The sequence below is a fragment of the Ischnura elegans genome, chromosome 9, assembly GCF_921293095.1.
Source record: "Ischnura elegans chromosome 9, ioIscEleg1.1, whole genome shotgun sequence".
NCBI classification, from domain to species: Eukaryota; Metazoa; Arthropoda; class Insecta; order Odonata; family Coenagrionidae; genus Ischnura; species Ischnura elegans.
Genome location: NC_060254.1, coordinates 34,343,767 through 34,369,068, shown reverse-complemented (window position 1 = coordinate 34,369,068; position 25,302 = coordinate 34,343,767). Strand labels below are relative to the sequence as shown.

General features: G+C 37.9%; 2 protein-coding genes across 2 annotated transcripts in view; one reads left to right on the top strand and one right to left on the bottom strand.

The window, feature by feature from the left end:
• Positions 1–3,072, top strand: part of LOC124165682 (probable ATP-dependent RNA helicase DDX10) — a 20,716-nt gene extending 17,644 nt beyond the window's left edge. Inside the window, exon 14 of the mRNA XM_046543162.1 lies at positions 2,833–3,072. Within this exon, the coding sequence (XP_046399118.1) occupies positions 2,833–2,983 (151 nt within the window). The 3' untranslated portion in view covers positions 2,984–3,072. The remainder of the gene's footprint in view (positions 1–2,832) is intronic.
• Positions 3,070–25,302, bottom strand: LOC124165683. Its single transcript, XM_046543163.1, has 9 exons — positions 24,918–25,302; positions 24,475–24,694; positions 20,489–20,822; positions 17,915–18,225; positions 17,536–17,825; positions 13,402–13,548; positions 9,350–9,888; positions 7,331–7,536; positions 3,070–3,284 (listed from the first exon to the last, which is right to left on the bottom strand). Exons 1-9 carry the CDS (start codon positions 25,083–25,085, stop codon positions 3,070–3,072), a joined length of 2,430 nt encoding a protein of 809 aa, XP_046399119.1. The 5' UTR covers positions 25,086–25,302.

Sequence of the window (25,302 nt, the reverse complement as noted above, 5' to 3'; positions counted from 1 at the left end):
TATTACCCGGATATATATCTCCTGAAACTGAAATCTGGGTGGAATTAAAAGTTATTATTTAGAAAATTGTGCATTGTAATCCCAATTTTTATGTACAAGTTTGAGGATCAGTTTAGCACACTAAAAGTGTTGCTCTTTTTTTCAATTATTTGCTATCAATGTAGTCAACTCTCAATAATTTATGCTAATGAAAGTGAGTTGAGGCCCAGATAATCAACAAGCACAGATAATTGAGAATATAATGAATGTGCCCGTAATGCAGGAATTATAAATAGGGGTGTTATTAATACACCCATGTCTCGTATAGCGCAATTTCGATTAGCGCAATTTCGATATAGCGCAAATTCGTTCCTCGGGGAAACATTGCAACGCAGTGTAGCCTAATCAAAAATCTTAAACGCTCTCGTGATAAAACGTGAACGTACGCTAAGTGCACACGAAATTTCTATCAATTTACGCATATTAATATTATTTCTTGCCTCAAATCGTCTTTTTTGTTTATATATTAATCGAAATCCATTGCTGTGCAAGTGCCGAAAGTATTACTCGTCATTGGGTCCAGATAGCCGGCCTACCGAAGATTTATCTTGTCTCCTTAACAGAATGATAATAAATAATTTAGATCGTTAATTAAGCGTGGCGCTAGTGGAAATGAATTTTTTTTTCAGCCATACGGTTTGAGACGTATTTTTGCCGTCGTAGGTTACCGGGCGATTGACTTCCAGGTAGAGGGTCTACGCTAAAGCCTTCAAGGTCATCGGTATTCACGGGCGAGAAATGGAGCGGTGGCCGAGTTGCGCATGAATAGCATCAACACTTAAAAGGGTCCGCTATAGAGTCTCAAGCACAATGGATTCGTTCCCTCCCCGCAGTCTAGGCCTTCTGCGTCTCAGGAATACAGTTCAGCAGAAGAAGGTGATTTAGATAGAGCCATACAGAGTAAAAACCAAGAGAATATGGCGAAAAATAGGAATGAGTGTAGAAAAATCAAGAATTTATCAAGAAAAACCATAAACCTAGAAGAGGACTTGAAAGAGGTCAATTGCTTTGAAAATGGAGAGCGTCAAAGCGATATTGCGCGGAAGTTTAAACTCACGATGCCTTATTCTGAATAAAGACGAAGCTAAAATATCAGTGACCTCAGCTGCACCAACTTCAACCAAGCGGTCTACACATACAGAAAGTTCATGGTGAATCAGTGCAAAAAGACGAGAGTGGTAATCGCTCCGAGACATTTAGTGAAAGCTCCGGTTGGTTCCAGAATTTAAACGGCAAGCAGGTATTTTCAGTGTGGCGATATCAGCTGGTGAATCTGCAAGTGTTGATAGCGCAGCCACCACAACATTTTCTGATGAACTCCAAGCTGTTATTGAAAGTGGCTCCTTTCCCCCTCAACTAGTTTTTAGTGTAGATGAGACGATATTCTTTTGGAAAAGAATGCATTCTCGTTCATTCATTTTCAGGGAAGGAAAGCCTGGGTCAGGTTTCAAGGCATTTAAAGACTGTTTCACGTAGCTGCTAATGACTCGGAGGACTTCAAATTAAAATGATTTATCATTCATAAACTCCGCTAGCTATGAAATGGCATTTAAAGTAGCATTTTCCTGTCATTTCGATGAGCGACAAAAGGGCCTGGGTGACACAATAGTTGTTTGTAGACTAGTTTGAAAAATCGTCAACTGCCGGCAACGCATTACGATCCCCTGAGAAAGCAGATGTTAGCCCACCCGCACGACAGGATGGAATTTCGAAAGCACGTAAGAATTTTTTTTTAACGTGAATAAAAGTCTTTGAATGTGTGAATACTATCTTTAAAGATGTTTTAAACTATAAATATTTCTAGAAATAATGTTTTCAAAGGCTTTTTATGGGAATATAGATGTTTTAGAGGAAATTCAATACCCAAGACCTATGCTACCAGGAACGCATCCCTATCTTCCCTATGTTAAAACGCTCTCGTATAACGCAAATTCGTATAGCGCAAAGACCCCAAGGAACGCATCCCTTGCGCTATACGAGACATGGGTGTATAGGCATTGAAATAATTAGGGTACATTCATATTAAGATGAATTTGATTGAGATGCATCAAGCTTTTGATTTCCATCATTGTTGCATTCAGAATACTCTTTGAAATTCTATGTCTAGGGATAAGAATAATAGCCCAAATAATCCTGAAATTAGGAGTCAAACAATTGAGAGTAGACTGTATTTAGAATGCCCATACCAATTATGGTTTCAGTTGGGAAAAAATGATGATGTGGTGAATGATGGAAAAATTGATTTGCCTCGCCGGAATTTCTGTTTTGTTTTTGGCCACTAGTCCCAGCCTACTGGCTGTCTCCAGTGTGTTTCAGTAAAGTTGGTTTCTGATTGTATGTTTCTCCTGATGTAATTTCAGTCATTCTGTTGGTGTGAAAAATTGATTAGGATTGTCATTATGCAGATTAACTCTGAAAATAATTTTTAAGATTACATTTATCTATCATTTATCTTGGTCTTGCTATTCTGCTTCATTCTATATTGCCTATTTTGCTATCATTGGTCATATCCTTTAAATTAGACTACAAATGAATGTATAATTCAGCTGAAGATATGTCAGAGAATAGAATAAATAATCCAGATGATGATGTACCTTGTCGAAACCTCGGTCGTACATTAAATATTTATATGAAATTAAAAAGTCTTCCCTAATATTCATTATGTAAATAATTACTTTATGCCAAAAAAAATCATGGTTCTTGTGTTAATGATTGAGTCATGAATGGTAAAATAATATAAAACTAAAATGGATTAATTAAATTAATATAAATCTCCTTTTATTCTTATGTCAGCTTACCCCACAGTAAAAGAAAACTGTCTACGAACTTGGCCAGCAGTCAAAGAAAAAGGCATAAAAAGGATTTTGCCTCAGAAATCGCCACCAAAGGAGCCCTTTCATTGCAAGAAGAGGAGGAATTGGCTATGCAATTACTCAGGCAGTGATTCATCCTTTTCAAATACATATGTTATGTACATTGTTGGTGTATTAAATCATCCTCATTTGTTATTTAAAAAAATGCCATTTTTTGTTACCTGTGTTTTATTTTTGCTTTAAGGTTTTCTATATCCTCTTCGGATACATGACATCGAAAAATATAGTAAATAGCCATATTAAGTGTAGGAGTGCTGGATAATGTATTAAATTGAAATTTCCCCTCTAAAAGCGATGAAATTTCATTTCCATCTGTTTCTTCTCCAGACTTCATCAGGTAGGTAACAAACTGATATTTGGCATCAGCATTATCTGTGGAGGGAATTGAAAAAATTTCAGATAACTTAAACGCTTAAAATAAAAATAGTTTTAAAAAAATTGATTTTTCATCATTTTCAAACAGTAGCTCTTTAGTTTCTTTTGTGTTGAAATAAAGTGTTGGACATATATATTCATAATATCATGCTTCAATGAGCACTTGGAAGCATAATGTACAGGGTTTGTATAAAAAGTAACCGGACTGAGCTTGTGACGCCCAGGTAAAGTGTACGCAAACTGGTTGTTGGTGCTATAGTGATGGCAGGGGACCGAGGGAAGGGTAGTGGGCCCGAGTCAACTGCCTGCAGACACTTGGAGGGTTACCATCGTGGGAGAGCGTAGTGCGTCTTCAGTGACCTCGTCAGAGTGAAAATGGAGTGTACCATCGAGCAACGTGTTAACATCGAATTTTGTGTCAAACTCCAGATTACACCTACGGAAACTCTTAAAATGATCAATTAGATTTACGGTGACTATGCTGTATCCAGAACTCAAGTCTTCCAGTGGCACAATAATTTCTGCAATGACGTCCACGTCGAACAGCTCGCTGGACGTCCATCAATCAGTCACACGGACCTAAACCCATGATGTGTTGAACGCTGACCGTCGTCTGAGCATCCGAGAAATCGCAGAAAGGGTCAGAATTGATAAAAATGACCATTCACGATATCGCTAAGAACGATCTGGGCACGAGGAAGATCTGTGCAACGCTGGTGCCAAAATACCTGACGGACGAGCAAAAGGAGTGTCGTGTTGCTGTTGCTTCAGAAATCCTTGATCACCTGCAAACAGAACTGGATATTTTTGACAGCCCGGATACAGCACCACTAGACTTCTTCCTATTCCCCAAGATCAAGAAAGTACTCTAGACGCCTTACAGGTTGTCGACTTCCAGGGGGCGTTCAAGCACTGGAAAACCCGGTACCAAAGGGTTATCCACTCCGATGGGGACTACTTTGAAGATTTCTAGTCCAAAAGTGTAGAAATTTTGCCAATAAATATGATTTCTGAGCTCAGTTCGGTTACTTTTTATACAAACCGTGTGAGAGCTGTGATACATATTCAAGAGTGAAACGCAAAAAGTCAGCCCTTGCAAGTCTCACTGCTTTGTATTTGCATTCCAAGATGTCAGGTGTTGTTATTATTATGGATAATTTCATTTGAGTTTCAGTCATACTCATTGAAATTATCCAGAACTCGTAAAACTATGGTAAAAATAGTACGAAATATTTTTTGTTGTGTGTACTGAATTAAAATGTGTCCCTAATGATTCTGTGAGCAAAAAAATTCAAAGTCATTTCAGGATAGCTTATTCTTTCCCTCAAAGGATTTTCTGTGGCAATGATTCACATTCATTAAGGTGAAGTTAACATCATAATAATATAAGCCTATTAGTAAAATCACATAATTTTCAGGAGATTTCAAAGATAAACATGCACAAATTAAAACCTCTCTTCAAATTATGTGTTCCCCCTCCACCACCTACATTAGCTAAAAATATTCCTCTTTCATCTAAAAAAAAATCATTCTCACATCCTGAGGCAGTTCCAACCACCTATCATAACCAACCTTCGGGCTGAATCAGTGAGTGAGCGAGTGAAGTGAATTTGACACAATATGAAACATTTTTTAAAGTCAATGCATTGGAAATACTAAATTAATTTAAAAATAATTATGAAGAGGACCGCTACAGGAAAGTTCTATGGCAACTAATGGAAAAAATGCAGAGCAGATTACATCAATATAATCAGGTGATTGAGACAAAGGTCTAAGTTGAAAGGTATTGCCAAAATAAAACAGCACCTCTATGGTGCCATTGAACCCATCAAATTCCTGAGAAGGATAAAATGCTATGAGGGTTGTGCTAAAAGTAATGTTCCAAATGAGTTACAATGTTGAGGAAAGGAGCTAGGCACAACAGTGTCATGCGCAGTGGTTCCCCTACTCCCCAGCCTGCCTGTCTGCAATTCACTACTTCGCTCAGTGATGGCTTCGCAACCATCAACAATGTGGACATGAAGTGTTGATCCCTGTTCCCGCAAAGTGTGAGGTTCGAGCAGTAATCCGATTTCTCCATGCAAGGAAGTTATCGCCCGTGGAGATTCATCTGCAACTGATTGAGGTTTATGGTGAAGAGTGCATGTCCATTCAGCACGTCCACAAGTGGTGCAGGACTTTTGCTAAGGGTCACAAAGGACTTCACGATGAAGAACGGAGTGGAAGATGTTCGGTTTCAGATGCGATTGTCCAGAAGATCAACAATGAGCTGCTTAAAGATCGGAAGGTAACTATCCGTGAACTTGTTGAATGCATCCTGAAGCTTCCCATGGCACAATTAAAAGAACTTTAACAGAAATGTTGGGTTATTGCAAGATGTGTACTTGCTGGGTCCTCCGGATGCTGACTGATGGACACAAGGAGTAACGCCTTGACTTTGCTCACAAATTTCTTCAACAATGTGAGGGGGAGGCAACAAGGAAAAGTTGTTGCACTATATCATCACGCAGATGAAGCGTGGGTGTTTCATTACACCCCTGAAACAAAACACCAATCTTGTCTATGTCGTCACTCCAGTTCATCGCCACCGAAGAAATTCAAACAAATGCAGTCAGCAGGAAAGGTTACTGCGACTGTATTTTGGGATCGAAAAGGGGTACTCCTCATTGATTTCATGCAATCTGGGATGACAATTAACTCTGAAAGATATGGTGAAACAATGACTTAACTCTGGCGAGCAATCCAGAATCACAGTGGAGGACGACTGACAGAGGGAGTAGTAATGCTCAACCACATACCACTTGTCAAACTCAGGAGAAAGAAGGGTGAAGAAATATGGGTGGACTGTATTGCCCCATCCCCCGTACAGGCTGGACTTAGCCCCAAGCAATTATCACCTCTTCCCCACGCTAAAGGGGAATACTTAGGTGGCAAACACTTCAAGAGTGACAATGAAGTCTGAGCAGAGGTCACACGCTTCCTCAACAGGTTGACACGGGACTTCTTCAACTTAGGGATGCAAAAGCTGGAGCACTGTCTTGAAAAAATGGAGACTATTTAGCAAAATAGGCAAAACTGTAAGCTTTTCAACTATGTGTTAATTAATAACAATTAACAAAGTTATCTATTTGTAAAAAACATGGGAACCTTACTTTTGGTACAACCCTCGTATCTTCATATGACTTAATGTGACAATTAATGTTAAATCAGCAGGGCAATCCCATTAAGTCTGCCATTTTTTAAGGCAAGAGCACCTAATTTTAGGTTTAAGTCTCTAAAAATAAATAAAATTAAAGACCAACAAAATGAAACAATTTATATGGCAAAATTCGACTGCATTTGTATTTACTATATTTGTATTTTCAATACTGCCCACCCCTGATTGTAACACTTGTGGTCCAGATCAGAAGGCAGTTAATTTACCTCATGTGGAATGAACTCCTACCTTTTGCCTAACAGTGATAGGGTAAGTGAACTTGCTAACCTAGAGGTCAATACCGAGGAGAAGGATCCATGACAGAGGTGAAGTACAGTGGCACTCATGTCAACTAAAAACAAACAAACAGTATATCGTAGCCCATACTGACATGTAAATAAAACATGAAAACTATGATCACTTCCTAAACAACGTTTATCAACTGGCATGAGACCCCTACTTATCGCACTGTTATGAAGATCTTCTAAAAGCTATATAAAAGTTAACAGAAACATGATATACATCTGTACGTAGAAAGTCAATTTCTATCAAACTCATAAAATAATTGTATGATTGACATCCTTTGGACTGAACATATCATATTTAAAGAACAATTCTGTTGAACTCAGTGGCCAACTTCCAAACAACAAATGTTCTACGAGTAAGATGATTTTCCAAGATTTAAACTGGACAACTTCCCCTTGTACTACCTCACATATCAATCAAATACAAGACCGGACTCTACTGAAAATTCAGCTGTATCATACATTCAATTAACCTATTATTTTTTTAAAGTTAACAAATGTTAAAACTGAGCTTATGCTCATTCTCATAACTATCTACTTACCAGGATTTCGTAAGAGAGCATTCCGAAAACAATGTTCAATATCTCTACTAAAATCTATGCCACATTCTAATTCTTTCTTGATGAGCACCTTTGCCTTTCTAAGCCATAAAGTTGACAGAATAAATTCTGTTGTCTTCAGGAATTCCTTTCCCCTTACAGGTTTTACTCCTTCTAATACTTGATGATGAGAGATATGCTGAAGACATCTGAAAAATAAGAGTTTAACAAAATTATACAATAGAAAAATCTTTACCATCAGGAAATTAAATAATGGGGGCCTTTGACAAATAGTTTTCAATAAATCCTAGTTTCAGTAATGATGTTATTTTTATTGCACTAGATACCTTAGATCTCAATGAAAGATTGAGATGTCATGTCACTAAGAGAAAAAGAATAGTCATTACCAGGCCAAATACTTTTATACAATTGGACCAAATCAAATGAAAACTCCCAAGATAGGGTTTGGGGTACACAGGGTGTTTATAAATGAACATCGGGGTTTTAAAGCTTAAATAATATTTATTACATTACACTTACAGTTATAAATTATATGCCAAATGAAAGAGCAACTCAAACAGTTTTGTTTTTTAGCAACAATGCACATGTATGTGAAATGTTTCCGCGGCGATCCACGAGAAAGCGGTAGCAGCAAAGATGGCGACTAGTGAACAGAAAGCATTTTGTGTTTTACACTTTGCAAAGACTGAATCTGTAGTAACTGTGCAACGTGTGTTGCGCAGTAACTCCAGATCCGCACATTATGAGTGTTTAAAGTCTACTGAGGTGAAAAATCGATTCATCACTGAAAACAACATGATCCAAAAAATCATCATCGTCATGAAACAACATTTCCATTGTGAAGTTGGCAGGTGATCCGTGGTCTGTAGGCTTTAGAGCCTGTAATAACTGTAAACGGTAAGGACGCAGTTGTAAGCGTTTCCTTAAAACTTTCCAAGCAGTCGACACAGGAATTTCCAATTCACAACTAGCCTTGCGGACTGATTTCTTTGGGCTACAAGTGAACGATTCTCTCACTCGCTCAACTGTCTCTTCGCTAACTCTTGGCCGTCCCGTGCTCTTCCCTTTACAAAGGCAGCCTGTATCTTCAAACTGATTACACCATCTACAGATGTTATTGTCTGTTATTGTCACTTAGAGGATCACAACCAAATTTAATGCGGAACGCACGTTGAACAGATTCAGTCTTTGCAAACTGTAAAACACAAAACGCTTTCTGTTCACTAGTCACCATCTTTGCTACTACCGCTTTCTAGTGGATCGCGGCAGAATCGATTTCACACACATGTGCATTGTTGCTAAAAAATAAAACTGTTTGAGTTGCTCTTTAATTTGACATATAATTTATTACTGTAAGTATAATGTAATAAATATTATAAAGCTTTAAAACCCCGATATTCATTTATGAACACCCTGTATAATGCCTCAGTGGGTAAAGCATTGGACTACTGATACCAGGGTCACACATTCAAAACCCAAGTGAAGCCTTTAAACACCCAAAAAAAATCTCCAAGTGCAAGATGGCCAAGAAAATGAAACAGGCCTTTTATCCTGATTCTGTGAAAATTTACATGTCTACAGCTTAGTCTGAGGAAACCAACTTTCAGGTTGTATCACCGATGGTGAGTAAGTGACTCGGCTCTGAAACAAAATCTATTTAGGTTAGTGTGGTAGCCTTTTGTGTAAAGCACTTGGATTCCAACTGAAGAGTTCAGATTTTAAATCCTGAGTAAAGTCTTCAGACCTCCCAAAATAAAATCCCTCTCAAATGTGAGGCGGTTTAAAGGAACTGCCCCTTCCAACCAGAATCTAAGAGAATTCACATGCCAGGGGCTGAGTCTAGGGTGAAGTCTACCAGCACCTATCCCTACCAACCTTCAGGTTGAATCACTGATCAGGTTACGACAGAGCCTTATAAAAGATTAAAATTTCTGAAACAAAACATTTCAAAACCAAGAAAGATTACTTAAAGCTAGTAATATTTTATAAAAATTTACTCACTTGTTCAGCAACAACAAGCTTTTAGAAAAGTCACTTTCCCTCAAAGCACATTCTGACAACAGGATACACGACATTAAATCATGTTCGGAAAACATCAATGAAGAGTAAACAGAATCTGAATTCACTTCATCACTCATGCCTTCACTTCCAGTATCTTTTGCTCCAAAACTATCATGGCTCTCAAAACTAGCAATGAGGTTAACTTGGTCATCAATTGGTATTTCAGCATTCAAATCTGATAAGGCATGTTGCACATCCACCTCCAATTTTGGCCGTTTCCTAGCACTAGGCTCACAATCTTCATCCATGAGCAACGAAATATCTGAAGTTCTCAGATTACTTGGAATAGCCTGGTAAACTGTCACAGCTTTGTTGCACAAGGAAATGGCTTCTTTTGTCCGGTCTGATTCAGATGTTTCACTGAGTAATAATAACACAGCAGCTGTATTATGCAGATGAAAACGGAACACTTTTGCAGGGCCATTAATTTCTAGCAATGCCAGGAGATCAAGGTAATACTCCAAAGACTCTTCATAGAGCTGTAAATAAAAATATATAAATATGTAGAGAGTTTTCAGGCTTCACCTGATCCTGATTTTGACCTGATGTAAATCTGACATACTGATATAATAAAAATTTCTCACAATTTTCCACAAAAATTTTTATCCCATCACATGTTACAATGCATTCTGTACCATCATAAGCCATATTTTGTGGTTCACTGCCTGCCGTGACACCTTTGCGGTATTGAGCCGGCCATGACATCATGGGGCTTCTCTTTCGTCAAAGGGAGATGGGAGTGCGGGGTAGGCCCACCCCTACCTCTGTGAATATATGTGCCTAAACGGTCTATCAGAGGAGAATATGTGAGGCCCACAGCTGCCTCTGTGATTATATACCTTGCCAGTCAAATGGAAGTACCCACTTTTGGCCCTAGGAAGGTTGGATATAAAAGGGACGTGAAACCCCGATCCGGGAATTTTTGGAGGCGTACTCCTGGAGCGAGGACGATCTGGAGTTTGTTGAGGAGAGAGACGGAAGAAATCTGCTTCCTGGAGAGCAAAGTGCCATCAAAAGGCACCCTCCACGCCACTACTTCCATTTCTTTCATTCAGCCCCCCATTGATCTCTAACGTCCTGTTCTTTAGGTTGTGTATTTTCTTTGTTTAATTAAACTGGTACCTATACTAATTTTCCCAGAGTAGTTTTCTTCTAAATGCTACCAATGACCTCCATACACAACACGTTTCAGTATGCAATGTGCATCTCTCAGCAATAAAGCATCTGAGCTCTAATATGCATAGACAGGTGGATTTAAAATATTCACTGATTAGTTTAACACTTTCGTGCCGAACGTGGCACGTATGCAGCAAGGATTTTCTTCGCAAAAGATCCATTTTTTAATTTTCAAAGTCAATTTTCCTGAACAAAAGCCGCATATATGTGGTACAGGGTGGAGGAAAGTGACCATTGCAAACACAATAGTCCCAGCTACGGGGTAGCCCCTCGAGACCCAGCTTAGCGTGACTCCAGGCCCTTCCTTGGCCAATCAGATCGACCTTTCCTGTCCCCTCCACACAGTCGCCCACTGCTATTTGCAGTATTTTTTACAAAAAAACATTGGTTGCTTATCTGATAAATCTAAAATTATAATTGAATTCTTCTTTATTCGCTAATCGCATGGAAATTTCAAACAGAGTCCTAGTGTTAACTTCAACGGAGTTCAGTTCAGTTACAAATTAATTGATATGGAGTAGAAATATTCTATATCCATCAATATGAACATTAGAACTTCTTTCAAATTTTCAACACACTCAGTAGAACACAGGGAATTCATTGTTTATACTAAAAAACTGATGGGAATATTTGTTTATATAAAACACGACTACTAAATTCAGTTGATCGTGGACTCGTGCTGTGAAGGAGTCTTTTAATCCTTCTAGGGTCTCCGATAGTGGCCGAGGAGAGGGATCGGCATCCCACTGAGTCAAGTCCAAGCCTTAGGTAGGTGCAAACCTCAGCCTTCCATCTGTGAGAGAGAGCTTCACACAGGGGACTGAAAGAACTTTTCATGGGACTCATAATGTGGAAGAATTTCTCTCCACGAGGCTTCGCCACAAAAGGGTTCAAACATTTTTTGTTAAGCTAGTGAAATAAAAATTTTCACTGAAGAGCTACATAAAAAATAACCACCTTTTAAATGTTTCCAAAAATTGTAGAGGAAGTGGGGTACCCCATCTTAATCCGCCACTGGTTTTAATTCCTTTCTTTAATTTCTGAAAATATTCAACCTGGACTAAGAGTTAAACCTTAACCCTCTTACACTGTCGATGTACTTTGACCTCATACGTTCCCCTACCATGCTTCTCACACACGAGTTCTTTTTTTTTAATTGCTCTAACATTCAGTCACAAAATAAAGATTCTCAAATTTTACCTGGAATCCATAGAGTGCACTTTCATTTTTTCCTAATTTATTTTTCATTACTTTCTTAATTTTTTTGTTCAGTGCAAAATATTGAGGGAAGATAAAATATTAGCAATGACCAATGACATGATGGTGTCGCATGAAATGGGCAGTTTCTTTTGAAATTAATCTCAAAGTAATTAATATGCAATGTTTCATGCTACGTCAAGTAGCTCAATTTAAATAAAAAAGATTCTTAGATTAGCTCCATCTAACAATTCATAAGTTTTCACAACTGCTTAGCATGGTGTCAACTAGATTTCAGATTTTAAATACCAATGCTTCTCCAAAATTAACACTGTAGTATTTAAATATTAACTTCGCAATTAACATTTACAATAGATTTCCAAAATAATACATGCATCAAAAGTTAGCATAATAAGCAAGTGGAATGAATATGTTGTCTGCATTACTTTAACAATTTCAGTCAGACATACACAAATGCTCATCCATTCAGCATTGCCAAGATACCAAGGGATGCGCACTCACACCTCTGAAAGACTGTTTTTAAAGGGGCAGTAAATTCCATTTGTTTATTATGACTGTACGCACAAAACAAGCCAAATTATTGCAGTGACTTGAAATCCAAATGGATAATTCAAAATGTAGAGACTCAATAAGAGCCCCAGACTTTACATTACTAGTGACCAAAGAAGTTACCCAGAAATAGCGACTAACCATCAGTGGCGGCACGTGCTTATAAGCATGTTAGCAACTACACTCCCAAAGATGAATGAATTATAAAAGAAAACAATATATTCCTTTGCAAAGAGACAGATAAAAATCCTGTACACACAGAGATGGGATATGAAGCTCCAAGTGCTATTGTTATCTCCTTGGTGAGTTCACCGCTCTACAAGTGTGCAATCCCGTGGCATCACTTGTGGGTGCTCCGACGGGACGAGGTAAGTAGGGGGACAAGCCATGTTGGCAAAATGGGTGCTTGGAGCAGACTCAACATGACGCGAGTGCGCACACGCATATTTGGTGAGTAACTCACAGGTAGTGCAGCGGTGTAGCTGCCACCTACACTACCTGCGCTCAGGATCCTAGCCCGTCAATGCATTCAGTGTCATTTAGCAGCATTCATTTGAACTTCATGCCCTTTTTCATCATTAAGTATCTTCTCTAATGCACACCCTGGATATATAACCACTAGCTGCCACTGCTAACCATTAAGTCAAAACAATACAGTAAAAACAAAAGTAAAAAATATGTACATTAAAAAAATTAATAATAACTCACAAAGCATTGAACTACCTTTATAAAAAATATGAACTGTTTTCAGTCACTAGATATGTAAAAAAATGCAAAATTTACTACGCGTTCATGCAAAGTTGGGAAGAAATGGGTCAAGAGGGATTTTCACCAATCAAATACAAAATCTGTTACTCATATATTCTCAAGTTTTTTCAGATGCATTACTCAGGCAATAATTCTGTCAGGGTAATTATATTTTTTTCGGAATTTAGATCCATTTCATTTAAATATTCATCACAGCTGTATTACAACAATACATACCTATATTAATACACACCATTCAGAGATATTTAAAGACAAAATATTAGTAAGTGCTGAAAACATACCTTATTTTTGCATAAATTATAAGCAACTTTTTCCAGGGCCATTTCCAGACTAACTTTGGGAATTGGATGAATTACATCTAGAATTTTTTGCAGCATAGGATACTCATGATCATGTTGGTCATCCATATGTTTTCTATGCCTGAGGACCTGTAAAAATGAAGGTAAGAATCTTTGTTGACATTTAAATATAAAAAAATTGTTGAGTGAAATGCAGGAGACATCTGACCAATAACATTAAAGTGGATGAAGCGTAAGGTTAAAAGCTAGGTATGGATTGATACCTATCCAAGTGGATCAAGACTCAAGGCTAGCTGGGGAGTCAAAAGGTTCAGAACCCTACAAAATTTTTTGTATGAGCAGTACATCCCTTCAAATGAGGAGCCCATCCCCCAAAACTTTTTTTCTAGTAAGAGCAGTTCCCTCAATTAGCTGCTCTCTTTGAACAAGTTAAATACCACTCTAATGATATCACTGACTACTGAAAAGTGGGGGGTAACTTCCATGTTCTTTTTATTTTAAAATATATTTATTCCCATGCCAAGGAGAACAGCAAACATGGCCATTTACATTGGTGTTTTGTGACAACTATAAACATTCTAGAACATCTATGCTCAAGATAGAGGTTACCTTCTCAGACAAGACTTGTACTCACGACCACCATTACAGCACAGGACTTGTATGTATTCACAACAATGAGTAACTTTACCCAGCTGCCACCAAGGCCGGCAATAGTAAGAGAATGGTTGCATGAGGAAGACTTTTTATGTAACTTATCTTTCCCTCCCATCCACTGAATTCTTTTCATGAATCTATACACTTCCAACCCATGACTGACTCACTCACTCACATAAATACTGACAGAGCCCCTCAGTGAGCACAAGCATTATGATTTTAAGCCTGACGTTATAGAATTACCCAACAGTCACTAAAGTAGTTCATGAATTATTCCTTAGAATAAATACCATAGACCAACTTAAGGGTGGATGGCGATAATTGGTGGAACTTTGCGACAGGAAACATAATCACCGATATACTTATATATGTATTGAATATTCCACAAATTTTTCAACAGCCTGACCTAGTTTTGACACTATACACTATGTCTACAAAAAGAGAATGCCATTGTGTATAGAGTACAACCCAGTAGCGGATACAGAAAAAACTAAAGGGGGGGGAGTGCAAAAGATATGTTGAGCTACCTTTACTTTTGTAGTAATGACAAACAATTAAGTCACATGCAAAGCTTAAAAATGTTTTATTTACACATATACTATGTATGTATGTATGTACAAGACAATTCCATCTTATGATATAAAAATAGTTACAATCGTGGTTCTGCAATGTGGGGGTCTCCGCAAGAGGGGGGGGGCACACACCCCCGCACCTCTTTTTGTATCCGCCACTGGTACAACCTTTGAGAATTACATAGTCTACAGTGTTGAAACCTGGGTCAGACCATAAAAAAATTTGTGGAAGATACAATATTAGTGTTTCTGTAATTATGTTTTCTAAATACCATGGGCCTGCAGCTAATTTGACAAGGTATGGCAAAATTTATGATACTGCTCATTGCAATAAGTTGGGAATCCATTAATTGTGGTTTTATATCACCATCAATCATACCTACACATCTGATTTAATCCTAACGTATAACTATGAGGGATGGTCGGATCGGATACCTCGGATCCACATATCTGCGGATATTGCCCTTCATCGGATACATCGGATCCAAAGTCGCGAAAGACATCGGATCTGGATCCGAAATTTTAAATAATAGCTTCAGTGAATGCAATAAGGGTGGAAAGAGTTCAGATTCTCTCTTCGAATGCGCCGTCGCATGCGATTCTTGTCTTACTCATGAACCGTTTTGTTTGTAAGCTCTCACAGAGGTTACTTAGCAGAATTTCAGTTTCAGCAGTGGAAAATAAAAAAGGCAAAATACGCACAAAGTGTGACTCTTCCCAAGAGATTGAACAATCATCGGGGGAATCTCAGCAACGCAGGATAATAGCCACATAAAAAGTAACTACGTCGCAAATTTCAGAAAACCACCCTCAGCCGTAAAACGAAGACGTAACGTTAATGCTGTTTTAAATACTGTTGTGTTGCTGATTGCGCAGTTGCAATTTAATTTAATGATATACTGATTAAAATGTCTTTCATTGGGTAGAAACATTTCCATTGAGATAAGGAGAACCAATGTATGCCATGTGCATGCACTGTGGCGTGAAATTATCACAAGGAAATTAGGGCAAGAGTGCTATACTGAAGCATTTTCGGGAGAAACACAAGTCGGTATGCAATGAGAAAGTCACAAAATTCAGGGAAAAGGTGCGTGAGGAAAATTTGAATTCAGTCGATGGCAGTGGGGTAGCCAGGAATTTCGTTAGGGGGGGTCCAAAATCAGGGGGGGAAATTTTTAAACAACAGGGTACAAAGAAGAGGATTTCAAACTAATTTTAACACCCTTCATAATCGAATAAAAACTTCATTTCTGAGAGAAATCTATTGTACATTCATGATTTTTCAATATTTTGTTTCCTTTTATGACGGAAAGTAATTGTGTTTTTATTTTATTAATTGTGTTTTTAATTTTTGGGTCCGGACCCCTCGGGCTTCCCCCTCTCGCTACGCCACTGGTCAGTGGTTTATCCTAAAATTTTTCCTATTCTCATTTCCAAACCCAAGCGTAACAGTTTAGGTCCTGAGCACGTAAAGATGTTTTTAAAAAAACAACTTGAAAGCCTATAAAAATGATTTTTAATTTATAAAAATATTATAATGTATATGAAAATCTAAAAAGCATTTCTTTGATTCTATGTACCCAGAATAAACTTGAATAATTAATTCGTTTAAGAGCAGGAATTTGAAAATGCATTTAGATCAGAAAATATCCGTTCCGAAAGATCCGGTTCCGAAAATCAAGGATCCGATCCGAATCTGGATCCGAAAAAAATCCTGGATCCGTCCATCCCTAATTAATATGTATACCCTGTACTATAGGGCAAGGGATGGCCCCGAATGAATCATATCGGACAGGTTATAAAGGATGTAAAAGAGAATAAATATGTAGCTATGAAGAGATTAGCGGATAGGAGAGAGAAATGGAGAGCTGCGTCAAACCAATCTTAGGATTGTTGACTAATGATGATGATGACCCTTTTTTTCAACTCTTGGCAGATGGACAGGAGAGAGCTAGTAGCCAATCAGAGGCACTGTCCACAACACCACAGAATTCACCTCCATTCCCCTCCCTTTTACCCTCCATGCTTACAACCAGAATTGCTAGTCCGTGAAAGTAAATGCATGCTTGCACAAAAGCAAACCACGCACACGAACACTGTGCGATCACCACAGGTTATACTGTGGGCTGTCGAGCGATGCTTACTGTACAGAAATCAGAGAGAGACTAAATCCTCCTCCACGCTTTCACAGACCACTGTTCTATGATTGGCTAGAATGCTGAAAGGGACAAGCGCGTCCAAGGTCACCCGCTCTGAGCTGGGAAAATAGCCATAGTGGAGGTAATAGGATTTTAAGTATTTTTAGCTAACAGTCTAAAATGCATTCTGGTCACGAAATGTTAAATAAAATGCAAAAGAGTAGTCAACAGTGAGCACACCACTATAAATCAGCACTTGAAACAGGCACATAATTTTTTAAATACGAAAAATGGTTTCCATATTTAACTTGCATTATAAACATTTTACCAATTATGCTTTTTAACACAATTAAGCATCCACAATTACAATATAAAATAACATAATAGAAAGTGAAAAACAATTTGCTGGTAAAGTATTCAAACATGAAAGATCAAAATAAGGCAAAAATATTTGGAATGATTATAGAATGTTATGATTAAAAACTTTTGGGCTATGTCGCCGCGTCACTTCTTGGGTGGCCCCAACGTTTCCCGACCGATGCTGGTCACTTTTTCAAGGGATTACTCCTTGAAAAAGGGACATAATCCCTTGAAAAAGCGACCAGCATCGGTCGGGAAACGTTGGGGCCACACAAGAATTGACGCGGCGACATAGCCCAAAAGTTTTTAATCATAATGACGAGCACCCGCGAAAGTTTTAACGAAGGATTATAGAATGAGTTTTGCATGTGTTTAGACTACTTAACACTCACTTTTACTAACTGTCGCAATACTCCCAGTAGAGAATCATCATATCCAAGTGTCTCATAGACCTCAGCAATATCTAACAAAACATTTGGCAAACAATTTGTGCAATTCAAACCATCTTTGTTCAAGATAGTCAGAGCCATCATAGGTTTTTCCATTCTCAAAAGTATTCTACCGGTCAAAAGAGCCTTTTTACTTTCAAAATGAGTAGGGAATGTCCGGAATCTGGAGAAATCAGCTTCATCCAATTCATTCAATGCTTCCTTTAAATTCCCAGCCTTCAGGTTCAAGTAGCCTAAGGAAAAATTGATAAATCATCCCATTATTTATAATGAAATGAGGTCATTCCTTCATTTCAAAACATTGATTACATTTTACAAAAACCTCTGATATATCTCCATGCTCCATTGAGACATTGTACACCCCACGTGCTTGAAACTTCTTTCAGCTCAAAATTGACGCACTCCCTGTCAGCAGTCTTATCAATAAAGATTTGATAAATGACATTTAACGTAAACAGAAGATACTGTATAACCTCATTCCTTACGGAAGCTAACTGCCAATAATCTCGCAAAAAAACACCTCCTCCTGCAGGTGTATACGTAAAAACTTCCAATGACAAATCTTCATCTGTTTCCCTTTTAATTGGTTCATGGGTATTTACATGAATGTCAACATCCATTCCATGATGATCACTGGAAAGAATGAAGAAAAGAGAACATAACTGAAAGGATCACACTCATATAATTTTATATGTAACTAGCAGAAGGGCAAAAGGCCCACATTGGTTTTCAATGAGAAGTTAAGAGCAAGATGTAGAACGATTGTCCAATGAATGTAAAATGTAATGAAATTGAAAAATTAAATTAAAAAAGAAGAACTTTGTGCTTTCACATTAATATTTATTCACGACCATGGTTTCAACGTTAGACGTCATCATCAGGTGGATCATTATTTTTTTATTTAATTATGAATCGCTTTCACCAAGTTACGCCTCAAACAATCAAATTGAAAAATGAAATAAGAAATAAGAGTAAAAAATGTAATAAAATAATATGAATAATCTTTGGTAATCATAATTTATTTCCGAGGTAAAATTGCCCCATTATTGATATGGAATCCATGGAGAAGATAGGGAGTGCAATACCAGTGTCTACTAGATAGAGGATGGACTTCATTGGGTCTCATCCTTGTTTCTTGCTTTGGTACTCTATCCAGTCCAAACAGTCAGTGCATAAAAAAACATTGATACAGCACATTTACATTCTTTTTAAAAGACTCAGGCCATTTTCCAATTCGCAATTATTCACCCTCCGTGCACTTTTCGATCGTCAACTTACGGATGTGACGACAGCAAGGGTGGATCCAATCGGCGAGGGCACAAGGGAACGAAGGGTAAGTGAGCAAGGGAGCGCGGATGCTCCCTCACTACCTTCCCCTCGTAGGAAGTGGACGTCAAAATGGCGGCAATGGAAAACTCGGAAATCTTGAACTGGAGTTGTAAGTAATTTTTTGTTTATTATGTGAAGAGAGAGGGTCCAATCGGTGCCAGAAAAGTCAAAATACTAAGCAATCTAAATTACAAACGTAAACAAACCGAGTAGTAGGGTGAAATTAATTATTAAATCAACCACAAGATGTCCTAACCCGACCCTGCGCTTCACATTTCGTTACTGCCAATAGTTCGCATTATTTCCGTTCACACTATATGGCACCAGTAGGGCATTTGTAAGGGAGCAGGGTGCAAGGGAGAAAGGGGACGAGGGAATGAGTGCATACTACGTGGATTGGAAAACGGCCTCACTTCGGAACAAAGAGGACACTGATACAATAACTAAAATTTTTTATCTGAATTTTTAGTAAAACTCTGTATGCTAACAAATATTGAATGGAAATATAAGAAGCAACATTCATTTTTCTACCAAAGATAAATAGAAGCAACTCTCTCCTGACATAAAAATTACTTAAATCCTTTCCTACTGGTGCTTACGAGAGGAAAACATTTTCTGTGCTTCGAGTAGCATGAGCATATTTTAAACTTCTCTGTACGGAGCTCTTTATTGGGGAGGAGTTACCCTGGTATTCCAATCCGCCAAACTCCACAATTCACTCCCTCAAATTATTTAAAAAATTGGCAATTTGTTTAAATTCAAAACTGAGCTAAAAAAATTTTTAATACAAAAACCTTTATATTCTACTGATAAATTTTTTGCTGCATGTAAAGAAAAACTTAAATGAGTTATGTTGTATGTAAGGAAAAACTTAAATGTAAATTAATGTATTAAATATTGTCCTGATGTATCTTTAATTGTCATTTGCGTACATACTGTGTTCTATTGCCATCGTTTGTTTGTGTTTTTACCCTTTATGAAATGTAACTTGACGAAACTATGCAATTGTATTGCCTCCAGCGAATAAATTATTATTATTATTATTATCCGATTTGGGACCCAACTCAACTCAGACCAGCCCAGCCATTACCCCGGGCACTGCACTAGACCCTCTAATATTGGTAACACTCGTAATGCCTTCTCTAGTGCCATAACACTTATGAAATTGTACTAATATATGTATCATTTCGAGGCTGAGAAATTTTGGCTGCATCATTATTATTCTCAGAGCTTTTCACATAATTATAAGGCCTGAACAGTTTTCACTTCATTACTGACAAAGAGCTAAGAAATATTGGAAACATACACATAAGTGTACAGTTTTAAAGTATCACAAGTTTGACACGATACCTACATAATTTTTATTTCAAATATTTAATAAATGACGGATTACTGAAAAAAAAGAACGAAAACATGGTCCCACCATCATATCTCATCAGATCACTTCGTTTAAATAAAAATCTACAAATTTTTGCCAAAATGTTAGTCACAGAGCATTGCCTCTAAAATATGGCGAGCATATGGAATAAGTTGACAATGTGAGATGAATTAAATGCGAAAAAAATACCTTTTCACTTTATCTCTGCTATCTTCTGATTCTCCTTCAGCTGCACTTTTCTTTATGATATCAATAAAACTTGGAACTTTAGAAGAAATATTTTGCAAGGCTTTGATTTTCCATTGATCACCATCACTTTTGCTGGATGGACTACCACCACTCATTACCAGTAAAGCTTGCAATAATAACGTCAAGGCAGAATATAGAATGGGTTTAGATTTTTTATCACATCTTTGAGCACAGTTCATTACATCTTCTACAAGAACGATGATTTCAGTGCAAGGATCCCCAATTTCAAGAGTGATTGGAGGTACGAATTCCTGCCCAGCGAATGAGCACATGACTGCAATCAGCAAGAAAAAAAATGAACAAGACAAGCAAATACTCACATTAAGAAACAAGTTATAATTAAATTTAAAATTACAAAATTTCCAAAGAAAATAAGTGAGCATTTCATCATTCAAATCTGAACAGCAGTGAGTAGTCAGGAGTTTCATGTACGGGGGAGGGGGGGTCCAAAGCTAGGGTGGAAAATTTTTGAAAATATGGTACAGTAGAACCTCTATGTAGTGAACCTCTTTACATCGTAAACCTCCATACTTCATACCACCCCTGCGGTGAAGGGAGTATCCTCAAAACTTTCCAAATGAGTAGGTATATTGTCTTGGCACTGGGCCCAAAATACCTGTGACCACCCATGACTCCCACGTTTTCAATGACAAACTAGGGCGGCTATGTACACTGTATGTTTGCGGCTTTAGCTCTCTCTCTTAGTACTTATACCCCTCAGCGAAGCCCTCCCAGAGTGTTCGGGCTCTGACAAAAGCTCAACAGGCTCCGGAAAACATCTCAACTCTCCTTGAATGCCCAATGATCTTCACGCATTCAATAAACCTAAAAACAACATGATATCTGCTCATTCCCCATAAGACTCTAGGAGGCTCTCAGCCCAAAACTGTCAGACACTGCATTTCCCATTGTGGAAGTATACCTATGTGATGACTCAATGTGGTGACAGTAGTGTTGAGAATGCAAATCTATAACACTCTGGGTGGGAATCCTTTCTGATGAAAAAAATTCATTTTCACCCCATCTGGAACTAAGGCAATCTTAGTGGTTACACCTGACATTTCAAAATTTTCCCCCCCTGGAAGCAAAAATCGCAAAAGTCTTTAATGAAAATCAGGACTGCATTGAAATGAAAGTTTGCAACAAATTTTCTTTAAACCCACAAAAAATGATATTAGTATAAGATATGTCACTAAATTTATTTTTTCAAGCAAATAATTTTAAAAACTAATAAAGCGCTGTAATATTTTTCTTAAATAGTTGGTTTCATTCAGCTGCTCATGCTTAAATGCTACAGCTTGAACAATCATAGCTTGCCCCCGCCTAGTTTTGATCCTGGGTACGCCCTTGTGTATGATATTGATTTATAGAGGTAGGCAGATATTTGAAAGAGGAAAATGACAGCGGAGGTCAATTGCACCATGAGGGAAGGGTTAGGAAGGAAGAGTGGACAGGAACCCAGCATTGACATTAGCCTACTCTGAACACAAGGCACCGAGAGGATGACGAATTCAAGTCCCATCTTACAGATGGAGTAGTGTATGTGAAGTGCCCCCCACAAAGCACTCTGAGATCAGGCAGTATCTTAAATATATATCTGCCACTGCCAGGAATTGAACCCAAACCCACAGGGTAGGAGGCCAACACTAGTCACCACACCAATCCTTAATTTAAAGCCTAGCTGGCCAAGGCCATACAAAAAAATCTGTGCTGCGACTGCACTAAATCTGCACTGTAACTGGACTAAACTCTGTGTTTAGCACAGTCACAGTACACTTTTCTGTACTAGACTGTACTATGGCAGCTAGAATTTGAGAAGAACTGTACTGTAACAGTGCTGGATCACTGTGCTTGAACTGTGCTAGAGCTCAGACTGCACTTTGACTGGGCTGGGTAACATGACTGGAGCTGTACTATGGCTCAAACTGGACTGTGACTGGGTTGGGTAACTGGACTGGAACTGTACTATAGCTCAAACTGGACTGTGACAGGGCTAGAAAACATTACTGGAAGTGTACTGTGGTTAAAGTGGACTGTGACTGGGCTGGGTAACATGACTGGATCTGTACTATGGCTCAAACCACTGCGACAGGGCTGGACTTAATCTAGTCATTGACAGGAGAAAGTGTTTCCTATATTATTTCATATTACGATCAACTATCATTTCCATGAGAATATGAATGCGTAAATTATATAAAAATTTATGCTGACATTACAGCGGCAATGCATAGCTCCAGCTTGCTTATTATTTTGGTAAAGTATGGTCAAAAGAACAACTTCCGCCGATACTCAGCCATCTTTGTTAGAGCATTGGTGTTGAACCGGTTGTAACATTACTTGTTTACGTGCTCTGAATTCTACGCTGTACGATGGATACGTCGATGTAAGATCGACGCTAAGAACATGAAGAAGTGAACTTTACTTCAATTACATCAAAATTAGCTAATTAGCCGGGAATTTTTCTTGCGGGTGAAGTGATATCGTCGATTTTGCTGAAATCCGTGTGGTTCGCGATGAATCAACTTTCCACGATTGATTTCGACGACTCGCAATCTACTCCTTGCGAAGCACGAGAGAGTTGAAAAAAGACATATCTTTATTTATACTCTGCTGCTGGAGGTAAGTACTCAACTTCTCTAAAATTAAATTCAGACAAACTTTAACAGTCAAATTTTGAAGTAACACTTTATTAGATATCAGTATGTAATGTTTTTTCCTTTTAATTTCAGGAAGGAAGCCAGAGAGGCAAATGAATTAGCGGCCATGCCTTAACAAGACTTTCATTTTTATGTTTATAATCATGAGTATATTTGTATTTAATAAATTTCTTTTATTTTCATATCTTATTGTCATTTATTGTGCTCCACGGCGTTAGTACTGAAACTTCATCAACAAAAACTATCGAGGTGGGCATATTTGTGGCAACTAGACAAATAGCACTGAAGTAAATTTTGGTGGTTTTTATGTTGAGTGCCCGTTGATGTGCAGAATAGGATTTGTCAATTTTTCTCATAGAACCTAAGGGCTTCGATAGCAATATTTTTAGTGCCATAAACTTTGTTCATATTAAGGAAGTGGAACGTAACAAATTCAGTGAGTGTCTGTTAGGAATACGGTTTATCTTTCTTTAGACTAGTCAACATTCGAATGAGTTAGTCGTTTTGGCCACTGTTATCTCTTTGCGGTTTTCTGATTGGATCAGGCAACCAATCTTCAAACACCTAAAAAGGGAACTATATATCTCTGCTAATTGGCCTATCTTGATTTAATTCTGCTTCTTGTTTTCAATAAGATATACAGGGAATGCAATAGCCACATCAAGACTCAATTATTGATTCATGGACAGAGTATTACAGTAAAAACTGTGCTATGGCAGCTGCACTATGACTGTGCTAAGGCAACTGTACTCTGACTGTGCTATGGCAACTCCACTGTGACTGTGCTATGACAACTCCACTGTGACTGTGCTATGGCAACTGCACTCTGACCGTGCTATAACTGTACTGCGATGTTTCAATTCAAGTGCAGTTTAAGTAGAGTCACAGTACAGCCCTTTTAGCACAGTTACAGTGCAGCTTTAGTACAGCCACAGCACAGATTTTTTTGTATGGGATGTAAATTTAGATAAATTATCACATCCTACTCTAATTTAGACATCTATTCTGACATAAAATGCATTTATTTACTTAGTACTTGATAACTAAAGTTTGCATGTATCAATTTGCTGCTACAGGGCAAGTTAAGGAAAGATACCTTTCATAAAAGTACTTTGAATATTAAAATATGAACTCAATAATAATTTAAATAAAGTGAATTTTTTTATTGACCGTGCCATATAAAGGGTATTTTTTAAACTTTTAATTTCATTTTTAATATCCTGATTTTGGAAATTCTGTTCTGGTCACCCCTTGAAAAAAACCACCTACCTTTTTTTAGGGAAATTACAACGCCACATAAACAGTCAAAACCGCTAATGCTACTTTCTGGGCTGAGTTCAGTGCAGCAACAAAACTGTAAAACGTTATTCACCACACCTATATCAGCTTCCGAAGTTATACTTGAAAAAATGCTCTCCCTTAACACATCGTAGAAACCACGTCTTAACAAAAAGTACCTACTCCGGTCAGTCTTTGTCCATACGCCTCCCTGCAAAAAAAGTTAAAGCATTATTTCCAAGCAAAGCATGAGGCAATGGTCGCGTTCAGCCGATATTCCCGTTGTGAACTGTCACGCTCCAAAACACGGGCCCATATCACCGGAATTTAAAGACAACTTTTCGACTGACCGATGCACAACCGTAAAGAACACTTGCATAGGTTTGTCGGCTGAACGCGACTAAGGAGTCACGATCACAGTTTTCCAGTCGTACCAAATATTGACAAAGAAGTTCGTTATTCTTGTATATCCTTAGATATAATTCATCTGCAGCAAAATAACCCATCTCTTTAAGATTATGTAAATGGCCAGAGCACAAAGCGTACTTTTCATTCCTAAATTCTGTACGCAAAGATCCTAGCAAAAACTTGATATGATCCATCTTCGTTCACCACAACAAAAGGATATCATTAACTACAAAATAATTGTCCGAATGGGAGTCTTGCCTTAATACATGTCTTGAAAAACTTGTTATAATTATGTTGATTAATATTACAACGAAATTACGCCGACAGCCACGAAAAGTAGAATCCAAATGCAAAAATGCAAATTAGGCGGTCACACCATTTGAAATTCCCATTCCTGCTTTTGGTTTTTCG